The sequence below is a fragment of the Pinus tabuliformis genome, chromosome 8 (genome assembly GCF_031772625.1).
Source record: "Pinus tabuliformis cultivar Carrire ecotype Pingquan chromosome 8, CPIR1, whole genome shotgun sequence".
In the NCBI taxonomy this organism is placed as follows: domain Eukaryota; kingdom Viridiplantae; phylum Streptophyta; class Pinopsida; order Pinales; family Pinaceae; genus Pinus; species Pinus tabuliformis.
In genome coordinates this window covers 1,422,033,376-1,422,053,320 of record NC_142294.1, presented here as the reverse complement: position 1 = coordinate 1,422,053,320, position 19,945 = coordinate 1,422,033,376, and the positions used below count along the sequence as shown (strand labels likewise).

Sequence of the window (19,945 nt, the reverse complement as noted above, 5' to 3'; positions counted from 1 at the left end):
ATATAATTAAGGTTATTTAAAATAGTTTTAGAGGGATGATAATATTGTCATGGGTTATATTAAATTGATTTTATATTTCAAACTCACTTTTCGAATTAATTAATAATCTTAAACCTTTTGGTGATAAATTTTTGAAAATGTCTACTTTTCATAAAGATGTTAAACTCATGTGGATAATATAATATTTGAAATATTTTTATTATAGTAGTTACACCACCTTTTTATGGGATTTTGGTTCCAACGGTGACATTCTTGTATATGAACGAAAAGCATTCCTTATGATAGAGAAAAACAACAATATATAGCTTTTTGGGTTATGATCTTTATTAGCTTAATTGAAATGGCCAGAAGATTTCATACATCTCACAAAGGTGCCTTAGTTCCATACAATCAAGCTTTCATACATCTCACAAAGGTGCCTTAGTTCCATACAATCATGGCCTTGCTTCTAAAAACTGCCCATAACCCCAAATGGTTTACTTGCATTTACCACAAATTTCATAGTGCTATCACCTCTCCTTTTATTGAAATCACCCTTTTAATTTATATATAACATTGCATTTGCAAATGGGTGCATAGGAAGTAGGGAGATATAAGAGTTGTTTTCATTTACTTGAAAAAGTACTCACTCCTAGAGGTTTAGCCTAAGGTTATTCCCACAATCATTCGTTTTAGGCATCAACTATTTAATTTGATGCGAGTGGAGCTCAAAAAAAAAACTTATAAGAAACCTAAAGGCTAATGTGCTAGATTTATAGATATAAATTTTTAGATTTATAGATATAAATTTTTAGATGTGTTCTACATTGATCAAATTGCAAGCCAAAAAGGATAAAAATGTATGGATACTAGGATTATCTTTCTAATTCTGGAATACATGGTAGTACCCATAGATTAAAAAATAATTTCTTCTGGCCATTTCAATTTCAACCTATCTTTAATGTTAAGGATGAATAACTCTTTTATATATATATATATTCTCTTTCTCATGTGGATAATATAATATTTGATTTCTTTTTATTATAGTAATTACACCACCTTTTTATGGGATTTTGGTTCCAACGGTGACATTCTTGTATATGAACGAAAAGCTTTCCTTATGAGAGAGAAAAACAACCATATATAGCTTTTTGGGTTATCAACTAGGAGTGTATTTTCTCTCCTTTTCTACAATGTTAAAAGACAATATTAACCGTTCATATTTTGTTTGGTTAAACTCAATGTTGTTTTATTTAAAGAAGGTGAGGAATGACTCAAGCAACGACAAAGTGATTGTTCCAGCCATGAACAACCTCAAATATTTACTCATTAACGTATAATATCAATATGGGTGATTACATATTCATTAATAAATATTGTCAAATAGTAAATATAACTTCTTATGTGACTATAACATAAAAATGGTTCACAATCTTATAACCCACTTATATATTAATCCAATAATTCATTAACGAAATTTAACAGTCAATAACTCCTTATAATTGGTGGTCGTCCACAAATACAACCGTCTCGTTCACTGTCATCAGTTTTCTCAACTTCTACACTGCTAAACGTCTATGCTGTACAAGGAGATCAACAACTCTAGCGCCGCCGACGTGTATTCTGGACCCTCCCAGGAGTGGATTGCTTTACCAGAGTAGGTCCGATATTCTGTTCGAGCAAGCTGGGTTCTTTGCCACCCAATTCTTTCAATGCTTCCTCCTTAGCATCCAGTGCCACGTTATCTTCTATCTCATCTCCCCACAAAGTACACGTAATGTTGCATATTTTGCAGGGTTTCCCTGGTTTTCGCATTTCAGAATGTTGGCAAAAGTGTTCATATTCGGACGTAAAGGTCTGTCGGCAAAGGTAACACATTAGGGTTCTACACCTAGCACACTTTAGACTATTGCATCCATCCGTCTTTACCATCTCAGCCTTGCAAGTTTTACATTCTCTTACAATGGCCGTTGTCATCCTCTCTTCCACTTTTCTACGATGAGCAGTCTCAGATATATTTTCATTCTCTTCGCACAGTAATGGCAGGTGACTCGGCTCCTTGCACTGGATGCATGAAGACGTCAAACAATTTGGGTTTGGACATTCCATAACTTGTACACACTTGTCCACTTCACATGGAATGCCGCAAAATGGACAATAAACCAGGTTTTCCAGTTTGGCATGAATTATAGCATCTTGGGCTTGGCGGGATTCATATCTTTCGATCAGATCATTCGGAACAGCCCTCCGAATCTCACAGAAAGGAATTGGCTTTTTGCAGCCATCCATATTCATGCAACGCAGACACCCTCTTACTTTATAATTTCCATATAGGATTTCCTCTACCTGCCGCTGTACGCATCCAAAACAAATTACATGTCGTCTTCTGCACTGTACTATATTTTCAGATGGAAACTCGTCACAGCAACAGCCACATTCCAAAAGTCGTACTTCAGATTTAGATTGTGAAGGTCCGTCGCTGCAAGAATCGTAAACAACAGTTTTTGCATCAGCATACTCAAAAGATGATGAGCGTGGAGAATGAGTCATTTTTGTGCAGAGAAAAGAGCCTAGATAATTCAACGCTTGCCGAACAGATTTTCTGTAATTCGCAATCGTCCGATGGGTGACATTAATTAAAAAAAATGTAGTTAAATATGATTCAAACTGCCCACCCGGCTTTAGATTCGCGGTGAATGGGTGCGAGGTTAAGGTATTCCGACCAGTTCAAATCTACTGTGGGTATTTAGATGGTATTAACTAGGAAGAAAAAAAAGCTCAAACTAAACCGGAATGCACCCACCGCCGACCAGTGGTGTCAAAATAAGGCAGAATGACCCAAACATGATCTATACACGTAGTGGATGATTGGGGGTAATTAGATAAGCGCACTAGGTTATATGCTGAGTCCCTGGCCTATCTTAATTATCTCTCCTATATTTTTTTTAAGAAATATATGGGAAAAAATAAGGTTTTTTAAGTTTTACATTATTACTTACCTGGAAATTTTATTTTATGTTATAGATTATCAAATAAATATTATGTTTAAGTGTTTACAATTTTATTAAGAATTTAGTCTAATAATATAACAATATATAGAAGTGTTAGCACAAATACAAACACAATTAGTCATTTTAATGACAAATGAAATATTTGTTCCTCAATTTAGTTTTGGCTAAATGTTTATTTTCAACTTTTAATTTTTTTGTATTTGCTTTCAAATTTAGTTTTGGATGCTTGGTTAATTTCAGCTTTTAAATTTTTTTATTTGAATGAAACTCTCTTACAAATCCTTTATTTGTTTACAGTTGGAAAGAAGTTCAAGGAATCCCTAGTTTCTAGTACTCTTAAGCTCTTAGCACTATTTCCATCTATAATTTTAATCACGACCCTCTCTCAACCAAAGGCTTACTAGCTGACCCTTCTTTTTCCATGAAGTGAACTCTGGTTTGCTTACCAATTTGACATGGTTTGCATATTGTATTTTCAGGGATGCTGATATTTGGAAGATCAGGAACAACCTTGAATCTGCATGCTTTTCTTATTTGAGAAAAGCTTAGATGTCCCAATCTTCTATGCCACAACTAGTTTTCATCATTTTTACCTAGATAGAACTGTTGTTGTCCTCCTTCGAGTATGTATAAGTTGTTTGGAGTTCTTGTATCTTTGATCACGATCTCTCCTATATCAAGCTCACGAACAACGGATCCGTTTGATTGAAACACCATTACATTTCCTTGATCACACATTTGACTAGCACTCAACGGGTTATGCTTTAAACCATCTACATACATAACATTTCCAGCTTTAACCTTTTCTTTCAAGAAAACAAAAAACCTTTACCTTTTATGACCGCTAGAGTGTCATTTCCAAATGAGACATTCTTTTCCTTTTCTAAAGCATTATATGAGTGAAGTTTCTCTTTGTCACCTGTCATGTGTTTGGAGCATCCACTGTCATTGTCCCACTTATTTTCTTGTCCTTCTACATACAAGGCTATACCACATCTTTCTGTTTGAGATTCTTTCATTTTCCATATCTTGGGATTTAATGGTGTTTGCTTGTTTTGAGGTGTTTTCCAAAATTTTCTCCTGCATTCAGATTCTTCATGACCAAAGTTGTTACAGATTGAGCATTCTATTTCATTTTCAAGAGGAGAAAAGTTATTATAGGAACTTATCTTCATCCCTGTTACATTCCTTTGACTTTGTGCTTCTCTAGTCATGATGGTTTTGTAAGCAACACATTGAGCAACTTTGTGCCCAAAATTATGACATGAAAAACATTTTATTAGAGAGAGATTTTTCGGCGAAAATCACATGGAAAACATTGCCCATTAAAGAAGTTTCTGCGACTAGCGAATCTATTTACCTCTTGATTATAGTTTCTATTGATATTCATCTTTGGAGCAAATTGAGTTTGATTTGTTTGAGGTTGGTTGTGGCTTCTATTGATATTCATCCTTGGAGAAAATTTATTATGATTCACTTGGTGATCAGCTTTATACCTTTGTTGACGATTGTCATACTGTTCACTGGTCTTTGCTGCATCAAGATAGCTTTTGGTGGAGGTTGACGGCTTCTGTGTTTGAGATGCTTCTTCAGTATATCCAAGACCTGTCTTTATCACAGGAGAACGCTGAACTTTGATAATTCATTTAAAGTTTTTGATCCTTTAGTAAATTTAATATTGAGATATTTTTTTTTCTCAAGATCTTTTCTTAGACCCATAATTTCACATTCTAGTTTTTCATTTTGTTTTTCTTTTTTAGCAAGTTGGTATGTCAAGGTATCTATGATCATATTCTTTTCTTCTAAACATATTTTGAGTTTAGAGATTTCTTCATGAAAGTTTTCCTCTTCTAAAGCATCCCAAAAATTATCATCGTTGTAAGCCATGAGAAGTCTATAATCATCACTATTAGATAAACCATCACTATCCTCTTCTAAACTATCCCAAAAATCATTGCTATCATAAGCCATGAGAAGTCTCTAATCTTGTCTAGTTTCATCTTCATCACTATTAGATAAACCATCGCTATCTGTATGAGTATAGTAACTCCTTTTATTCACAAAGTGTTTCCTATTCCCTTTTGCATATTCCTTTCCTTTTTCATTTTTATCTTTATGAGGACATCTGGCAGCATAATGGCCAACTCTGCCACAAGCAAAGCATTTGAAAGGGAGCTTACCTCTAAACCTTCCAGAACCCCGTTGAAGCTTCTTGACAAAATTTACCTTATCTTCTTTTGAAATGTGTCCTGATTCATTATGTTCTTCCTTTTCTTTTCCTTTTGTTGAAGCTTTAAATGTGGCTTCTCTCATATCTGATGGACCTCCTTTTCTCATCTTAGAATCAGTTAGGATTCCGTGAAGTTGAGACATAGTGATATTTTGCAGATCCTATTTTTCTTCTATGGCAGAGACTTTTGATTCAAATTTAGCAGACATGGATCTCAAAATTTTCTCAACTAAGGTAACTTTATTTCTTCACCCAAATTCTTCAAACAATTAACGACCTCATCTATACGTAAGAAATAACCAGCTATACTCTCATTACTATTCATCTTAAGAGTTTCATGCTGAATTCTGAGAGTTTGAAGCTTAGCACGTTTTACCTGAGAGTCTCCTTCATAGCTCTGAATGATTTTGTCCCATATCTCTTTGGCTGAATTGAGTTGCATGACTTTGACAAACTTTGATTGTGACAAACTTCCCAATAAAGTATTGATAGCTTTGGCACTGGTTTCATATTGCTTTTTACATGCCGCGTTTGTAGGAATTGATGTTGGAAATGTATATCCTCCTTCCACAATTTGCCATACATATGTTCTAAGAGATTGTAGATAGGTTGTGGTTCTTATTTTCCAATAAACAAAGTTGCTCACATCGGAGATTGGCGGTCTGATGGATCCCATGCTTTCGTGATTATTCATCTTGATGGATCTCCCTTCAAGCGATCAAGCTTCTTCTGAAGGACCTGCTCTGATACAAATTGTTGGAAATAATACTGAGAGGGGGGTGAATCAATATTATCATATCAATAATTTTATTTCTTGAACAGATTTATATATGCTACTTCAGTGAATTGAACTAGCGTGTACACGCAACTGTGATTAGAGAAACCATCGTATATCTAGAGAACTTGTGATATAAACAATTCATCATGTGTTGATCTTAAACCAGTACATCAGCAATTTATTAGACAATGCAGTAAAAGTAGAATAAAGCATCACACGTAAGAAACACACATGAACACCAAGATTTAAGGTGGAAACCTAATGTGGGTGAAAACCACCTGCTGCTATCGTCTTTGTCTTCTTTTAATAATAAGAAAATTTGTTTACAATCTTGTACTCATGTAGACTCATACCAAGACGCAGGCTTCTACCTGCAGAAGGTTACAACCTTCTCTCTTTCTCTAGATTCTACTGGAAGGGAGCTACAACCCCCTAGCTCTTGTACTAGCCAACATATTTACTAGACATAGGTGCCAACCTACAAAAAACTCCACTCTTCCACCAAGGACCACGTTTCATGAATTTTCAGACTGGATGCTCCTGGGAGATATCCAGACATATGAAGACCTTGTCTCATCAATAACACATCAGAAATTTAGAAACTCAAACTTCGTCAACCAACATGTAGTTAATATGAAACAATCAGATCACTGTCACCAGAACACTGTGTTAAACCCAGAAACCTGCATCATCATTTAGAACAAGCTGTAACCTTAGAAACCGTGTATGAGATTGTAGAAGTTACTTGGCTGAACCCAAAATGCGTGTATATGCTACTTCCATTAATCAAACCTGCGTATACCTCCAAAGCTACTGCAAACATAAACTTTTGAATCAAGTCTGTACCAACTAACAATATACTGAACATCTACTATCAACTTACAGAGCTTTACAAAGGTAGCAATAGAGATCACTTCTTCTCACTTATACAATCAATCTATCAAATATCAAATATCACTACATTCAGTTTTACATTCAGATCTAAGAAGACTTCATTGACAGGCAACAGAAAAACAACAACACTGATCTGATAGATCTGTCATCCTTGAACATCAAGATTTTCTTTTGCATACGCTACATGGAAGAGCCGAACTAGCGTGTATACACACCTTCAACAAAGCGAACCAGCATACAAATGTGTAAATACTTACTTATAACTTCGTTGTAATTCTAGACTTCAGACATACCCAAATAATCACATATAAAGGATAAAATGTGTGTTAGCAATTAGATCTACCCTATCCATTATTAGATCACATAATGATAAGTCATTATGATCTTGATCCATCATTAGATCTCATCCATAATGAAACACTTAGGTGCATACTTAGTTCAAATCAAGCAAAGCATCAGAAACCTGTAACATGCATATTTTCTTTTGATCTAACACTTCATAAGATATTCATTACTTGTGCACTTAACCCTTTGATATTATCCTCCTTATATAGTTAGATCGTTTGTCAATACCTTGGACCAAAACCACTTAGGACCAATACCTTGGACCAAATACCGAGGGTCAATGCCTCGGACCAAATACCTTGGAACAATACCTTGGACCTAAATGCGTTGGATCAAATACCTCAGACCAAAACCTTGGTTTTCCAACATGTACGTGCTTTTCCTCTCGTGGTAGTGCGTGTATACGTATACACTCTTTTTGTTCTATGGAAACACGTGTATACGTTGTTTTGACTAAGTGGACCCGCGTATACTTAAACTGCTTTACATCAACCTTTTCCTTTACCTTCTTTAGTCTGATCAGTAAACCTTAGTTCCATATTCCCGTTCTTCTGTACCATTTCCCTATAACCTTTGAATATACCTGTTGTACTGTGAGTTTCCTTTTACAAAAATTGAATTGACCTATGTGAGTTAACATCAAGGCCAACACTTGTATCATAATGCCAAAAATTTCTCTTAAGAAACTATATCTCTACATCAACATGCCTTAGACCTTTTCCTTCCACTGTCTCACCAATATCAATAATTAATTAAATTTATTTTTAATTTACTATGGTTTAATGGCACGAATGCAAAATTTCACTTTCATTGCTCACAAGTAATTTCTAAACCCGAGTATGGTCACTAATCTCCTTCTCTTTCATAAAAAAAATATGGGCATGATTTCTATTACTAACCTCATTTAGATTTTGTCACAAGTACGATTAGCGAGAATCGAGTTCTATCATGGCTCACTCGAGGTTTATTTCTTACGAGGGTTTAAAACTTCATTTTATCTTAGGTTCGCATAAATATTTAAACTTCTTTATAATGGCATTGTTCATATGACTACCTATGTTTCCCTATGGTGTCTCAAGAATCTTTAAAACTCCTTCAACATCAAAGTGAGGGACGAGTAGATAATTATTAGATTGCGCAACCAAATCATTAGGGCTGGAAACAATGGAAAACCGTAGTCGACTGGAAACTAAGGCACCTTAAGAAGCATGGAATAATCTCTAAAAAGAGTTGAATTAGAGTTGTATTCATTTCTCTATGGAGCATGATAAACCAATATGGGGGTATTCGACATCCAATTCCTTCTCCCTCAAATAATTATATCTCATCAAGTTTGATGCCCACAACATGCCACAAGAAAATTTGGAGTACAATATAGGGGGGAAGTTCTAGCCGAAGTTTTCACATTTTCTTTAGCTTGTTGGGCGTAAGAGAATCCTTACCTGGGATCACTAGCTGAAGAAAGGCTTCCTAGGTCCCGCACAATGCCCCTCTGTAGAAACCACGAGAAAATTTTACATCATCTGATAAACACATGCCCTACTGTTGGAGAAGTATGGGATTTGGTTGTTGCCCTATTTGGCCGCTATGAACACCATCAAGATGACATTTTGGAGACAACTAAAAACTGGCGGCAAAGTATATTCAAAAACTGGATTTTCAACAGTGTATGGTGTATAATATTGGGATTTATCTTCTAGAATATCTAGAAAGAAAGGAACCAAGCCATATTTCATGATTATACTCCCTCTAGTGACTCCATTTGGGGGATAGTCAAAGAAAATATCAGGGAGACAATACTAGTAGAGAAATGGGATCCTCACAATTGGAAATATACTCCTCTAGAGCCAGCCATTCTCCTATCTCTATACATGACTCTGCCCTTTTCTTCTCCCATCAGGGATCCTCCAATTTCCTCCCCTTTTGACATCTCTTGGCCTCCTCTAGGTTGCATTCAAGTAAACTTCGATGGAGCATCCAAAGGCAACCTAGGCCATGCGGGTTATGGTGGGGTTTTGAGAAAATCCATCGGATCCCCTACTCGTGTTTACGCCAGGTATTGTGGATACACCACTAATAATGCAGTTGAACTTAATGCTCTGGAGAAGGGCCTCACCTTAGTCAAGAAACATAATTTCTCAAGGATCCATATAGTTTGGGAATCCAAAATGGTGGTCCAGATGACTCAGAAGATCATTGATGGACCTCCCATCTTCAAAATTTCAAAAAGTTGGCATCTTGAGGCCTAACAAGTAAGAATGAAACATATATTGGAAAGATTTAAATACACCACTACCGGCAATGTCATCTGGGCTAGAAATAAAGTGGTTTATTGGTTGGCTAACCGAGGAGTGATGACCCAGTACAAAGTATTTTCCATTCCATGGCATGTTACCTAAATCGCTGATGATTTAGATCCTGGTGAATCTCAGACTCTCCAAGACCTTCTCGAAGCAGACTCTCCTTCCCCGATTGGTGGTGATAAAGTAGACATACAGGTGTCACGTGCGAGGCCATCAGGGCCTGCTCCTCCTCCACATTTGTATTAATTCCACCTCATGTGTTGTCTCTGCATTCATTCCCTTTATGCAATGATTTTCTTCACACAATATGTGGTTGAATTCAGAGTTTGGGAAGTGGTCCGCTTTAGTTTGGTAGTCTCGGTAGTGAATTTGGGTCAGAAGGAGAGTGAAGGTGTTCAGGTCTAGGTTCATGTTACCTCACTAGGTTTTTGGCCTTGGTTGAGGAGTGCAGATGACAATTTCAATTTTCGAGTGTGGGTTGGGTTCTGTCTCCTAGTTTTCCCTTGGGATCCAGGCACCCAAACAATCACATTTTGGTATAGTTTCCATGCCTTTGCTGGCTATATGCCCTCTTCCCACTTGCGGCATCTTTTGGCTCCACCCTCATACATGAGGGATATTTTTGGTCTTCACAGGTGTGAGGGTATTATTTTGGTTTATGGTAAATTGTGTTATTGGCTTGGGTCTTCTTTTTGGTTTGAAGGAAGCAATATTTTCCTCTTCTGTAATTGGGGTCACATTCTATGTTTGCGTCAAGCTTCGTGGTTGTATATGGGGGTTTCTCTACTTCGCTCTCTGGTCTGGGTTAACTCTTAACCATCTTAGTTCTCTAGTTGTGGTGTCAGTTTGGTGGTTCATATTCTTTCACACAGTGGCTTTGTGGTATTGGGCATTGTTTCATTTTTTACATGATAAACAAAGGACTCTCTGTGGAATCTTCCTATATTTGGTCATAAAACTTTTTCAATTTCATGATGCCCTGCCAATGGCGTTGTCCTCTCGAAGGGAGAAGCCAACATGCCCATGTTGGGTGTCCCGAGCTAGGTCACAATTTGTCCTCTACTAACTCGACCAGTGGGGAAACACAGGACATTGAGGATATTTTCAAACCAATTCTATACACAATTTTAATAAGATATGTCACTCATTTGGAAATTTCTCCCAACAATGATACATCAATCATTATAGATACTATGATAGAATTAAAATATGGTTGAAGAAATATTTTCAAAAAATGTTTGGAGTTATATGAATGATTGCATTGGTATTTTGATTTTACCTAGTTTATTTTTAGTCAATATAAAATATGATAGAAGTAGAGTAGATTAGATTGGTTAATTTTGTTTCTTAATTGTTTTCACAGACTCCACTTTTGTTCTTATTGTCTTGATTTTCGATCATTGAATTACTTAAGCGAATCCATGTGTGTTTCCTTCCAATCGAGTTTATCTTTGCTCTTTCTTATTTTTTATAAAAATAACTTTTTAGTTGAACAATAAAGGAATTTCATGGATGAGAGAGAAAGAAGTTAAAATTTAACATGCTAAATATTTCCCAAAAAAATTGTACAAAATATCTTGATAAAAGGGAAATTTTTAATTGTCACACTCTCAAGCTTGTTTCTCTACGTATTTGAATTAGATTTCTATTCACTATTAGTACTTTTAATGGACAGAATATCAGTTTACAAAATAAAGAGTTAGTGCAACTCCTTTTAAATCAGTACAAAATCTTAGATAATAATTAACACTTAGAGATTTCTAATTTGATGTTTCATTCCAATTAGAAAGTTTTCTCTTAATTAGATTTCCTTTGAGTTTTGATTCTACTGTCCTATACACAACTAGTAAAAGTTTGAGTATTGTTTTTTTTTTCCATATTTTATTAAGACTACTCCAATACCTTTCAATGTATTGAAATTGTTTATTCCATTTGGAGTCATGCACATGGATTCTCTTCTTTTGAACATTTTCTCAGCTTCTTTTCACGCAACATGTTTTAGTATAGGCTCAATATAATGATATTCATTATATTTTTATTTCTAGTTTTTTTAGTGGGGATGAGTTTATTTGAGTTGGCTAATTTTTGTTGGTTTCTTTAATTTCGATATTTTTTCAATAAATTTAGCTTTGATACAAGAAAGTGCATATATAATTAAGGTTATTTAAAATAGTTTTAGAGGGATGATAATATTGTCATGGGTTATATTAAATTGATTTTATATTTCAAACTCACTTTTCGAATTAATTAATAATCTTAAACCTTTTGGTGATAAATTTTTGAAAATGTCTACTTTTCATAAAGATGTTAAACTCATGTGGATAATATAATATTTGAAATATTTTTATTATAGTAGTTACACCACCTTTTTATGGGATTTTGGTTCCAACGGTGACATTCTTGTATATGAACGAAAAGCATTCCTTATGATAGAGAAAAACAACAATATATAGCTTTTTGGGTTATGATCTTTATTAGCTTAATTGAAATGGCCAGAAGATTTCATACATCTCACAAAGGTGCCTTAGTTCCATACAATCAAGCTTTCATACATCTCACAAAGGTGCCTTAGTTCCATACAATCATGGCCTTGCTTCTAAAAACTGCCCATAACCCCAAATGGTTTACTTGCATTTACCACAAATTTCATAGTGCTATCACCTCTCCTTTTATTGAAATCACCCTTTTAATTTATATATAACATTGCATTTGCAAATGGGTGCATAGGAAGTAGGGAGATATAAGAGTTGTTTTCATTTACTTGAAAAAGTACTCACTCCTAGAGGTTTAGCCTAAGGTTATTCCCACAATCATTCGTTTTAGGCATCAACTATTTAATTTGATGCGAGTGGAGCTCAAAAAAAAAACTTATAAGAAACCTAAAGGCTAATGTGCTAGATTTATAGATATAAATTTTTAGAAACATAAGTGTTACCCCACAAATGTACAAATTTAACCACATCAACAACTTAGTAAAGCCAATCACATATGATGCTTTTGTTTTACGATATTGACAATCATTAAAGTACAACCCAAATGTTACTAATGTCATTTATATCTACATCCTTTCTCTTTAAAAAAAAATCAATTTGTTTACCCTAAAAAAATTCAATCAGCTTTATCTTTTTAACTTTAGTTCTCCTCGAATCTAAGGTTGTCATGAATATGAAACAAACATTTTTCTTACCAAAAGGTTATAGATTTTTTTTATGGATCATGATAAAGTTTTAAAGTGATTATGATATGTTACTCTTAGTGAAGTATCAAATATATCAACTATCTAGAAATCATAGGATGCAAAATGATAAGAATTAATTAGAGGAAAGTGATATTTACTTCTTTATACTAAAAAACTTAATTTTCTTAACAAGGCATTATTCTTTCATAAGTATCTATAAAAAATAGTTTACTAAAAAAGATAAAACAATCACCACTTAGGGTATATATAACTCTTCTAAGCAATCAATCTTTACTTAAAACAATTTCATGAGTGATTTCTTTAAACTCCTCCCAAGTCTAAAATGAGAATGGGATAGTATTAGAATTAGTATTAAAAAATCACTGATCAAATTCTCTTAGGCATTTAGAATAATTCAATTTAGAAATATCTTATGTGGACAAAAATTAAGATCTTTGTACGTAATTAGTTAATTGTTGAAGAAGGATAATTATTTTAAATATAGCACTACTTATCCACACCTTATCCTTCCTTTCATATTTCTTTTGTATGGTTTAAATAGGATATTTCAAAGAAAAAATCCTTTCCAACAAGGGTAGATTTGCAAATGAACAAGCTCATAAACACGGTTTCTTGGCAGCCAAACTTTGTGAGACTCTCTGGAAGGGTGTTAGGGACCCCTTAGACCCTCTATGAACCTTCCCAACCTTTCCCAAGCAAAATGTTTTGAGGGGAGTAAGTAAAACTAAGCCATGAGGTAGAACCACTAAACTAAGTCAAAGAATAAAATATATTCTTATAAAGGGGAAGCGATATTAAAGGGAATAAAATATGTAATTTTTCAAGAGTTCATATTATCCATACATTTTTATCCTTTTTGGCTTGCAATTTGATCAATGTAGAACACATCTAAAAATTTATATCTATAAATCTAAAAATTTATATCTATAAATCTAGCACATTAGCCTTTAGGTTTCTTATAAGTTTTTTTTTTGAGCTCCACTCGCATCAAATTAAATAGTTGATGCCTAAAACGAATGATTGTGGGAATAACCTTAGGCTAAACCTCTAGGAGTGAGTACTTTTTCAAGTAAATGAAAACAACTCTTATATCTCCCTACTTCCTATGCACCCATTTGCAAATGCAATGTTATATATAAATTAAAAGGGTGATTTCAATAAAAGGAGAGGTGATAGCACTATGAAATTTGTGGTAAATGCAAGTAAACCATTTGGGGTTATGGGCAGTTTTTAGAAGCAAGGCCATGATTGTATGGAACTAAGGCACCTTTGTGAGATGTATGAAAGCTTGATTGTATGGAACTAAGGCACCTTTGTGAGATGTATGAAATCTTCTGGCCATTTCAATTTCAACTTATCTTTAATGTTAAGGATGAATAACTCTTTTATATATATATATATATATTCTCTTTCTCATGTGGATAATATAATATTTGATTTCTTTTTATTATAGTAATTACACCACCTTTTTATGGGATTTTGGTTCCAACGGTGACATTCTTGTATATGAACGAAAAGCTTTCCTTATGAAAGAGAAAAACAACCATATATAGCTTTTTGGGTTATCAACTAGGAGTGTATTTTCTCTCCTTTTCTACAATGTTAAAAGACAATATTAACCGTTCATATTTTGTTTGGTTAAACTCAATGTTGTTTTATTTAAAGAAGGTGAGGAATGACTCAAGCAACGACAAAGTGATTGTTCCAGCCATGAACAACCTCAAATATTTACTCATTAACGTATAATATCAATATGGGTGATTACATATTCATTAATAAATATTGTCAAATAGTAAATATAACTTCTTATGTGACTATAACATAAAAATGGTTCACAATCCTATAACCCACTTATATATTAATCCAATAATTCATTAACGAAATTTAACAGTCAATAACTCCTTATAATTGGTGGTCGTCCACAAATACAACCGTCTCGTTCACTGTCATCAGTTTTCTCAACTTCTACACTGCTAAACGTCTATGCTGTACAAGGAGATCAACACCTCTAGCGCCGCCGACGTGTATTCTGGCCCCTCCCAGGAGTGGATTGCTTTACCAGAGTAGGTCCGATATTCTGTTCGAGCAAGCTGGGTTCTTTGCCACCCAATTCTTTCAATGCTTCCTCCTTAGCATCCAGTGCCACGTTATCTTCTATCTCATCTCCCCACAAAGTACACGTAATGTTGCATATTTTGCAGGGTTTCCCTGGTTTTCGCATTTCAGAATGTTGGCAAAAGTGTTCATATTCGGACGTAAAGGTCTGTCGGCAAAGGTAACACATTAGGGTTCTACACCTAGCACACTTTAGACTATTGCATCCATCCGTCTTTACCATCTCAGCCTTGCAAGTTTTACATTCTCTTACAATGGCCGCTGTCATCCTCTCTTCCACTTTTCTACGATGAGCAGTCTCAGATATATTTTCATTCTCTTCGCACAGTAATGGCAGGTGACTCGGCTCCTTGCACTGGATGCATGAAGACGTCAAACAATTTGGGTTTGGACATTCCATAACTTGTACACACTTGTCCACTTCACATGGAATGCCGCAAAATGGACAATAAACCAGGTTTTCCAGTTTGGCATGAATTATAGCATCTTGGGCTTGGCGGGATTCATATCTTTCGATCAGATCATTCGGAACAGCCCTCCGAATCTCACAGAAAGGAATTGGCTTTTTGCAGCCATCCATATTCATGCAACGCAGACACCCTCTTGCTTTATAATTTCCATATAGGATTTCCTCTACCTGCCGCTGTACGCATCCAAAACAAATTACATGTCGTCTTCTGCACTGTACTATATTTTCAGATGGAAACTCGTCACAGCAACAGCCACATTCCAAAAGTCGTACTTCAGATTTAGATTGTGAAGGTCCGTCGCTGCAAGAATCGTAAACAACAGTTTTTGCATCAGCATACTCAAAAGATGATGAGCGTGGAGAATGAGTCATTTTTGTGCAGAGAAAAGAGCCTAGATAATTCAACGCTTGCCGAACAGATTTTCTGTAATTCGCAATCGTCCGATGGGTGACATTAATTAAAAAAAATGTAGTTAAATATGATTCAAACTGCCCACCCGGCTTTAGATTCGCGGTGAATGGGTGCGAGGTTAAGGTATTCCGACCAGTTCAAATCTACTGTGGGTATTTAGATGGTATTAACTAGGAAGAAAAAAAAGCTCAAACTAAACCGGAATGCACCCACCGCCGACCAGTGGTGTCAAAATAAGGCAGAATGACCCAAACATGATCTATACACGTAGTGGATGATTGGGGGTAATTAGATAAGCGCACTAGGTTATATGCTGAGTCCCTGGCCTATCTTAATTATCTCTCCTATATTTTTTTTAAGAAATATATGGGAAAAAATAAGGTTTTATTAAGTTTTACATTATTACTTACCTGGAAATTTTATTTTATGTTATAGATTATCAAATAAATATTATGTTTAAGTGTTTACAATTTTATTAAGAATTTAGTCTAATAATATAACAATATATAGAAGTGTTAGCACAAATACAAACACAATTAGTCATTTTAATGACAAATGAAATATTTGTTCCTCAATTTAGTTTTGGCTAAATGTTTATTTTCAACTTTTAATTTTTTTGTATTTGCTTTCAAATTTAGTTTTGGATGCTTGGTTAATTTCAGCTTTTAAATTTTTTTATTTGAATGAAACTCTCTTACAAATCCTTTATTTGTTTACAGTTGGAAAGAAGTTCAAGGAATCCCTAGTTTCTAGTACTCTTAAGCTCTTAGCACTATTTCCATCTATAATTTTAATCACGACCCTCTCTCAACCAAAGGCTTACTAGCTGACCCTTCTTTTTCCATGAAGTGAACTCTGGTTTGCTTACCAATTTGACATGGTTTGCATATTGTATTTTCAGGGATGCTGATATTTGGAAGATCAGGAACAACCTTGAATCTGCATGCTTTTCTTATTTGAGAAAAGCTTAGATGTCCCAATCTTCTATGCCACAACTAGTTTTCATCATTTTTACCTAGATAGAACTGTTGTTGTCCTCCTTCGAGTATGTATAAGTTGTTTGGAGTTCTTGTATCTTTGATCACGATCTCTCCTATATCAAGCTCACGAACAACGGATCCGTTTGATTGAAACACCATTACATTTCCTTGATCACACATTTGACTAGCACTCAACGGGTTATGCTTTAAACCATCTACATACATAACATTTCCAGCTTTAACCTTTTCTTTCAAGAAAACAAAAAACCTTTACCTTTTATGACCGCTAGAGTGTCATTTCCAAATGAGACATTCTTTTCCTTTTCTAAAGCATTATATGAGTGAAGTTTCTCTTTGTCACCTGTCATGTGTTTGGAGCATCCACTGTCATTGTCCCACTTATTTTCTTGTCCTTCTACATACAAGGCTATACCACATCTTTCTGTTTGAGATTCTTTCCTTTTCCATATCTTGGGATTTAATGGTGTTTGCTTGTTTTGAGGTGTTTTCCAAAATTTTCTCCTGCATTCAGATTCTTCATGACCAAAGTTGTTACAGATTGAGCATTCTATTTCATTTTCAAGAGGAGAAAAGTTATTATAGGAACTTATCTTCATCCCTGTTACATTCCTTTGACTTTGTGCTTCTCTAGTCATGATGGTTTTGTAAGCAACACATTGAGCAACTTTGTGCCCAAAATTATGACATGAAAAACATTTTATTAGAGAGAGATTTTTCGGCGAAAATCACATGGAAAACATTGCCCATTAAAGAAGTTTCTGCGACTAGCGAATCTATTTACCTCTTGATTATAGTTTCTATTGATATTCATCTTTGGAGCAAATTGAGTTTGATTTGTTTGAGGTTGGTTGTGGCTTCTATTGATATTCATCCTTGGAGAAAATTTATTATGATTCACTTGGTGATCAGCTTTATACCTTTGTTGACGATTGTCATACTGTTCACTGGTCTTTGCTGCATCAAGATAGCTTTTGGTGGAGGTTGACGGCTTCTGTGTTTGAGATGCTTCTTCAGTATATCCAAGACCTGTCTTTATCACAGGAGAACGCTGAACTTTGATAATTCATTTAAAGTTTTTGATCCTTTAGTAAATTTAATATTGAGATATTTTTTTTTCTCAAGATCTTTTCTTAGACCCATAATTTCACATTCTAGTTTTTCATTTTGTTTTTCTTTTTTAGCAAGTTGGTATGTCAAGGTATCTATGATCATATTCTTTTCTTCTAAACATATTTTGAGTTTAGAGATTTCTTCATGAAAGTTTTCCTCTTCTAAAGCATCCCAAAAATTATCATCGTTGTAAGCCATGAGAAGTCTATAATCATCACTATTAGATAAACCATCACTATCCTCTTCTAAACTATCCCAAAAATCATTGCTATCATAAGCCATGAGAAGTCTCTAATCTTGTCTAGTTTCATCTTCATCACTATTAGATAAACCATCGCTATCTGTATGAGTATAGTAACTCCTTTTATTCACAAAGTGTTTCCTATTCCCTTTTGCATATTCCTTTCCTTTTTCATTTTTATCTTTATGAGGACATCTGGCAGCATAATGGCCAACTCTGCCACAAGCAAAGCATTTGAAAGGGAGCTTACCTCTAAACCTTCCAGAACCCCGTTGAAGCTTCTTGACAAAATTTACCTTATCTTCTTTTGAAATGTGTCCTGATTCATTATGTTCTTCCTTTTCTTTTCCTTTTGTTGAAGCTTTAAATGTGGCTTCTCTCATATCTGATGGACCTCCTTTTCTCATCTTAGAATCAGTTAGGATTCCGTGAAGTTGAGACATAGTGATATTTTGCAGATCCTATTTTTCTTCTATGGCAGAGACTTTTGATTCAAATTTAGCAGACATGGATCTCAAAATTTTCTCAACTAAGGTAACTTTATTTCTTCACCCAAATTCTTCAAACAATTAACGACCTCATCTATACGTAAGAAATAACCAGCTATACTCTCATTACTATTCATCTTAAGAGTTTCATGCTGAATTCTGAGAGTTTGAAGCTTAGCACGTTTTACCTGAGAGTCTCCTTCATAGCTCTGAATGATTTTGTCCCATATCTCTTTGGCTGAATTGAGTTGCATGACTTTGACAAACTTTGATTGTGACAAACTTCCCAATAAAGTATTGATAGCTTTGGCACTGGTTTCATATTGCTTTTTACATGCCGCGTTTGTAGGAATTGATGTTGGAAATGTATATCCTCCTTCCACAATTTGCCATACATATGTTCTAAGAGATTGTAGATAGGTTGTGGTTCTTATTTTCCAATAAACAAAGTTGCTCACATCGGAGATTGGCGGTCTGATGGATCCCATGCTTTCGTGATTATTCATCTTGATGGATCTCCCTTCAAGCGATCAAGCTTCTTCTGAAGGACCTGCTCTGATACAAATTGTTGGAAATAATACTGAGAGGGGGGTGAATCAATATTATCATATCAATAATTTTATTTCTTGAACAGATTTATATATGCTACTTCAGTGAATTGAACTAGCGTGTACACGCAACTGTGATTAGAGAAACCATCGTATATCTAGAGAACTTGTGATATAAACAATTCATCATGTGTTGATCTTAAACCAGTACATCAGCAATTTATTAGACAATGCAGTAAAAGTAGAATAAAGCATCACACGTAAGAAACACACATGAACACCAAGATTTAAGGTGGAAACCTAATGTGGGTGAAAACCACCTGCTGCTATCGTCTTTGTCTTCTTTTAATAATAAGAAAATTTGTTTACAATCTTGTACTCATGTAGACTCATACCAAGACGCAGGCTTCTACCTGCAGAAGGTTACAACCTTCTCTCTTTCTCTAGATTCTACTGGAAGGGAGCTACAACCCCCTAGCTCTTGTACTAGCCAACATATTTACTAGACATAGGTGCCAACCTACAAAAAACTCCACTCTTCCACCAAGGACCACGTTTCATGAATTTTCAGACTGGATGCTCCTTGGAGATATCCAGACATATGAAGACCTTGTCTCATCAATAACACATCAGAAATTTAGAAACTCAAACTTCGTCAACCAACATGCAGTTAATATGAAACAATCAGATCACTGTCACCAGAACACTGTGTTAAACCCAGAAACCTGCATCATCATTTAGAACAAGCTGTAACCTTAGAAACCGTGTATGAGATTGTAGAAGTTACTTGGCTGAACCCAAAATGCGTGTATATGCTACTTC

The 19,945-nt window shown here is 34.9% G+C and overlaps 2 protein-coding genes across 2 annotated transcripts; both read right to left on the bottom strand.

The window, feature by feature from the left end:
• Positions 1-1,581: 1,581 nt before the first annotated feature.
• On the bottom strand, positions 1,582-2,529 carry LOC149240926 (uncharacterized). Its single transcript, XM_089370371.1, has one exon. It carries the CDS (start codon positions 2,527-2,529, stop codon positions 1,582-1,584), a length of 948 nt encoding a protein of 315 aa, XP_089226497.1.
• A 12,218-nt stretch (positions 2,530-14,747) lies between these two features.
• LOC149240925 (uncharacterized) lies at positions 14,748-15,695 on the bottom strand. Its single transcript, XM_089370370.1, has one exon. It carries the CDS (start codon positions 15,693-15,695, stop codon positions 14,748-14,750), a length of 948 nt encoding a protein of 315 aa, XP_089226496.1.
• Between the last annotated feature and the right edge of the window lie 4,250 nt (positions 15,696-19,945).

Excerpts from the sequence above, each read along its gene's own strand:
- LOC149240926 (XM_089370371.1), bottom strand. The coding sequence starts at position 2,529 with ATGACTCATTCTCCACGCTCATCATCTTTTGAGTATGCTGATGCAAAA.
- LOC149240925 (XM_089370370.1), bottom strand. The coding sequence starts at position 15,695 with ATGACTCATTCTCCACGCTCATCATCTTTTGAGTATGCTGATGCAAAA.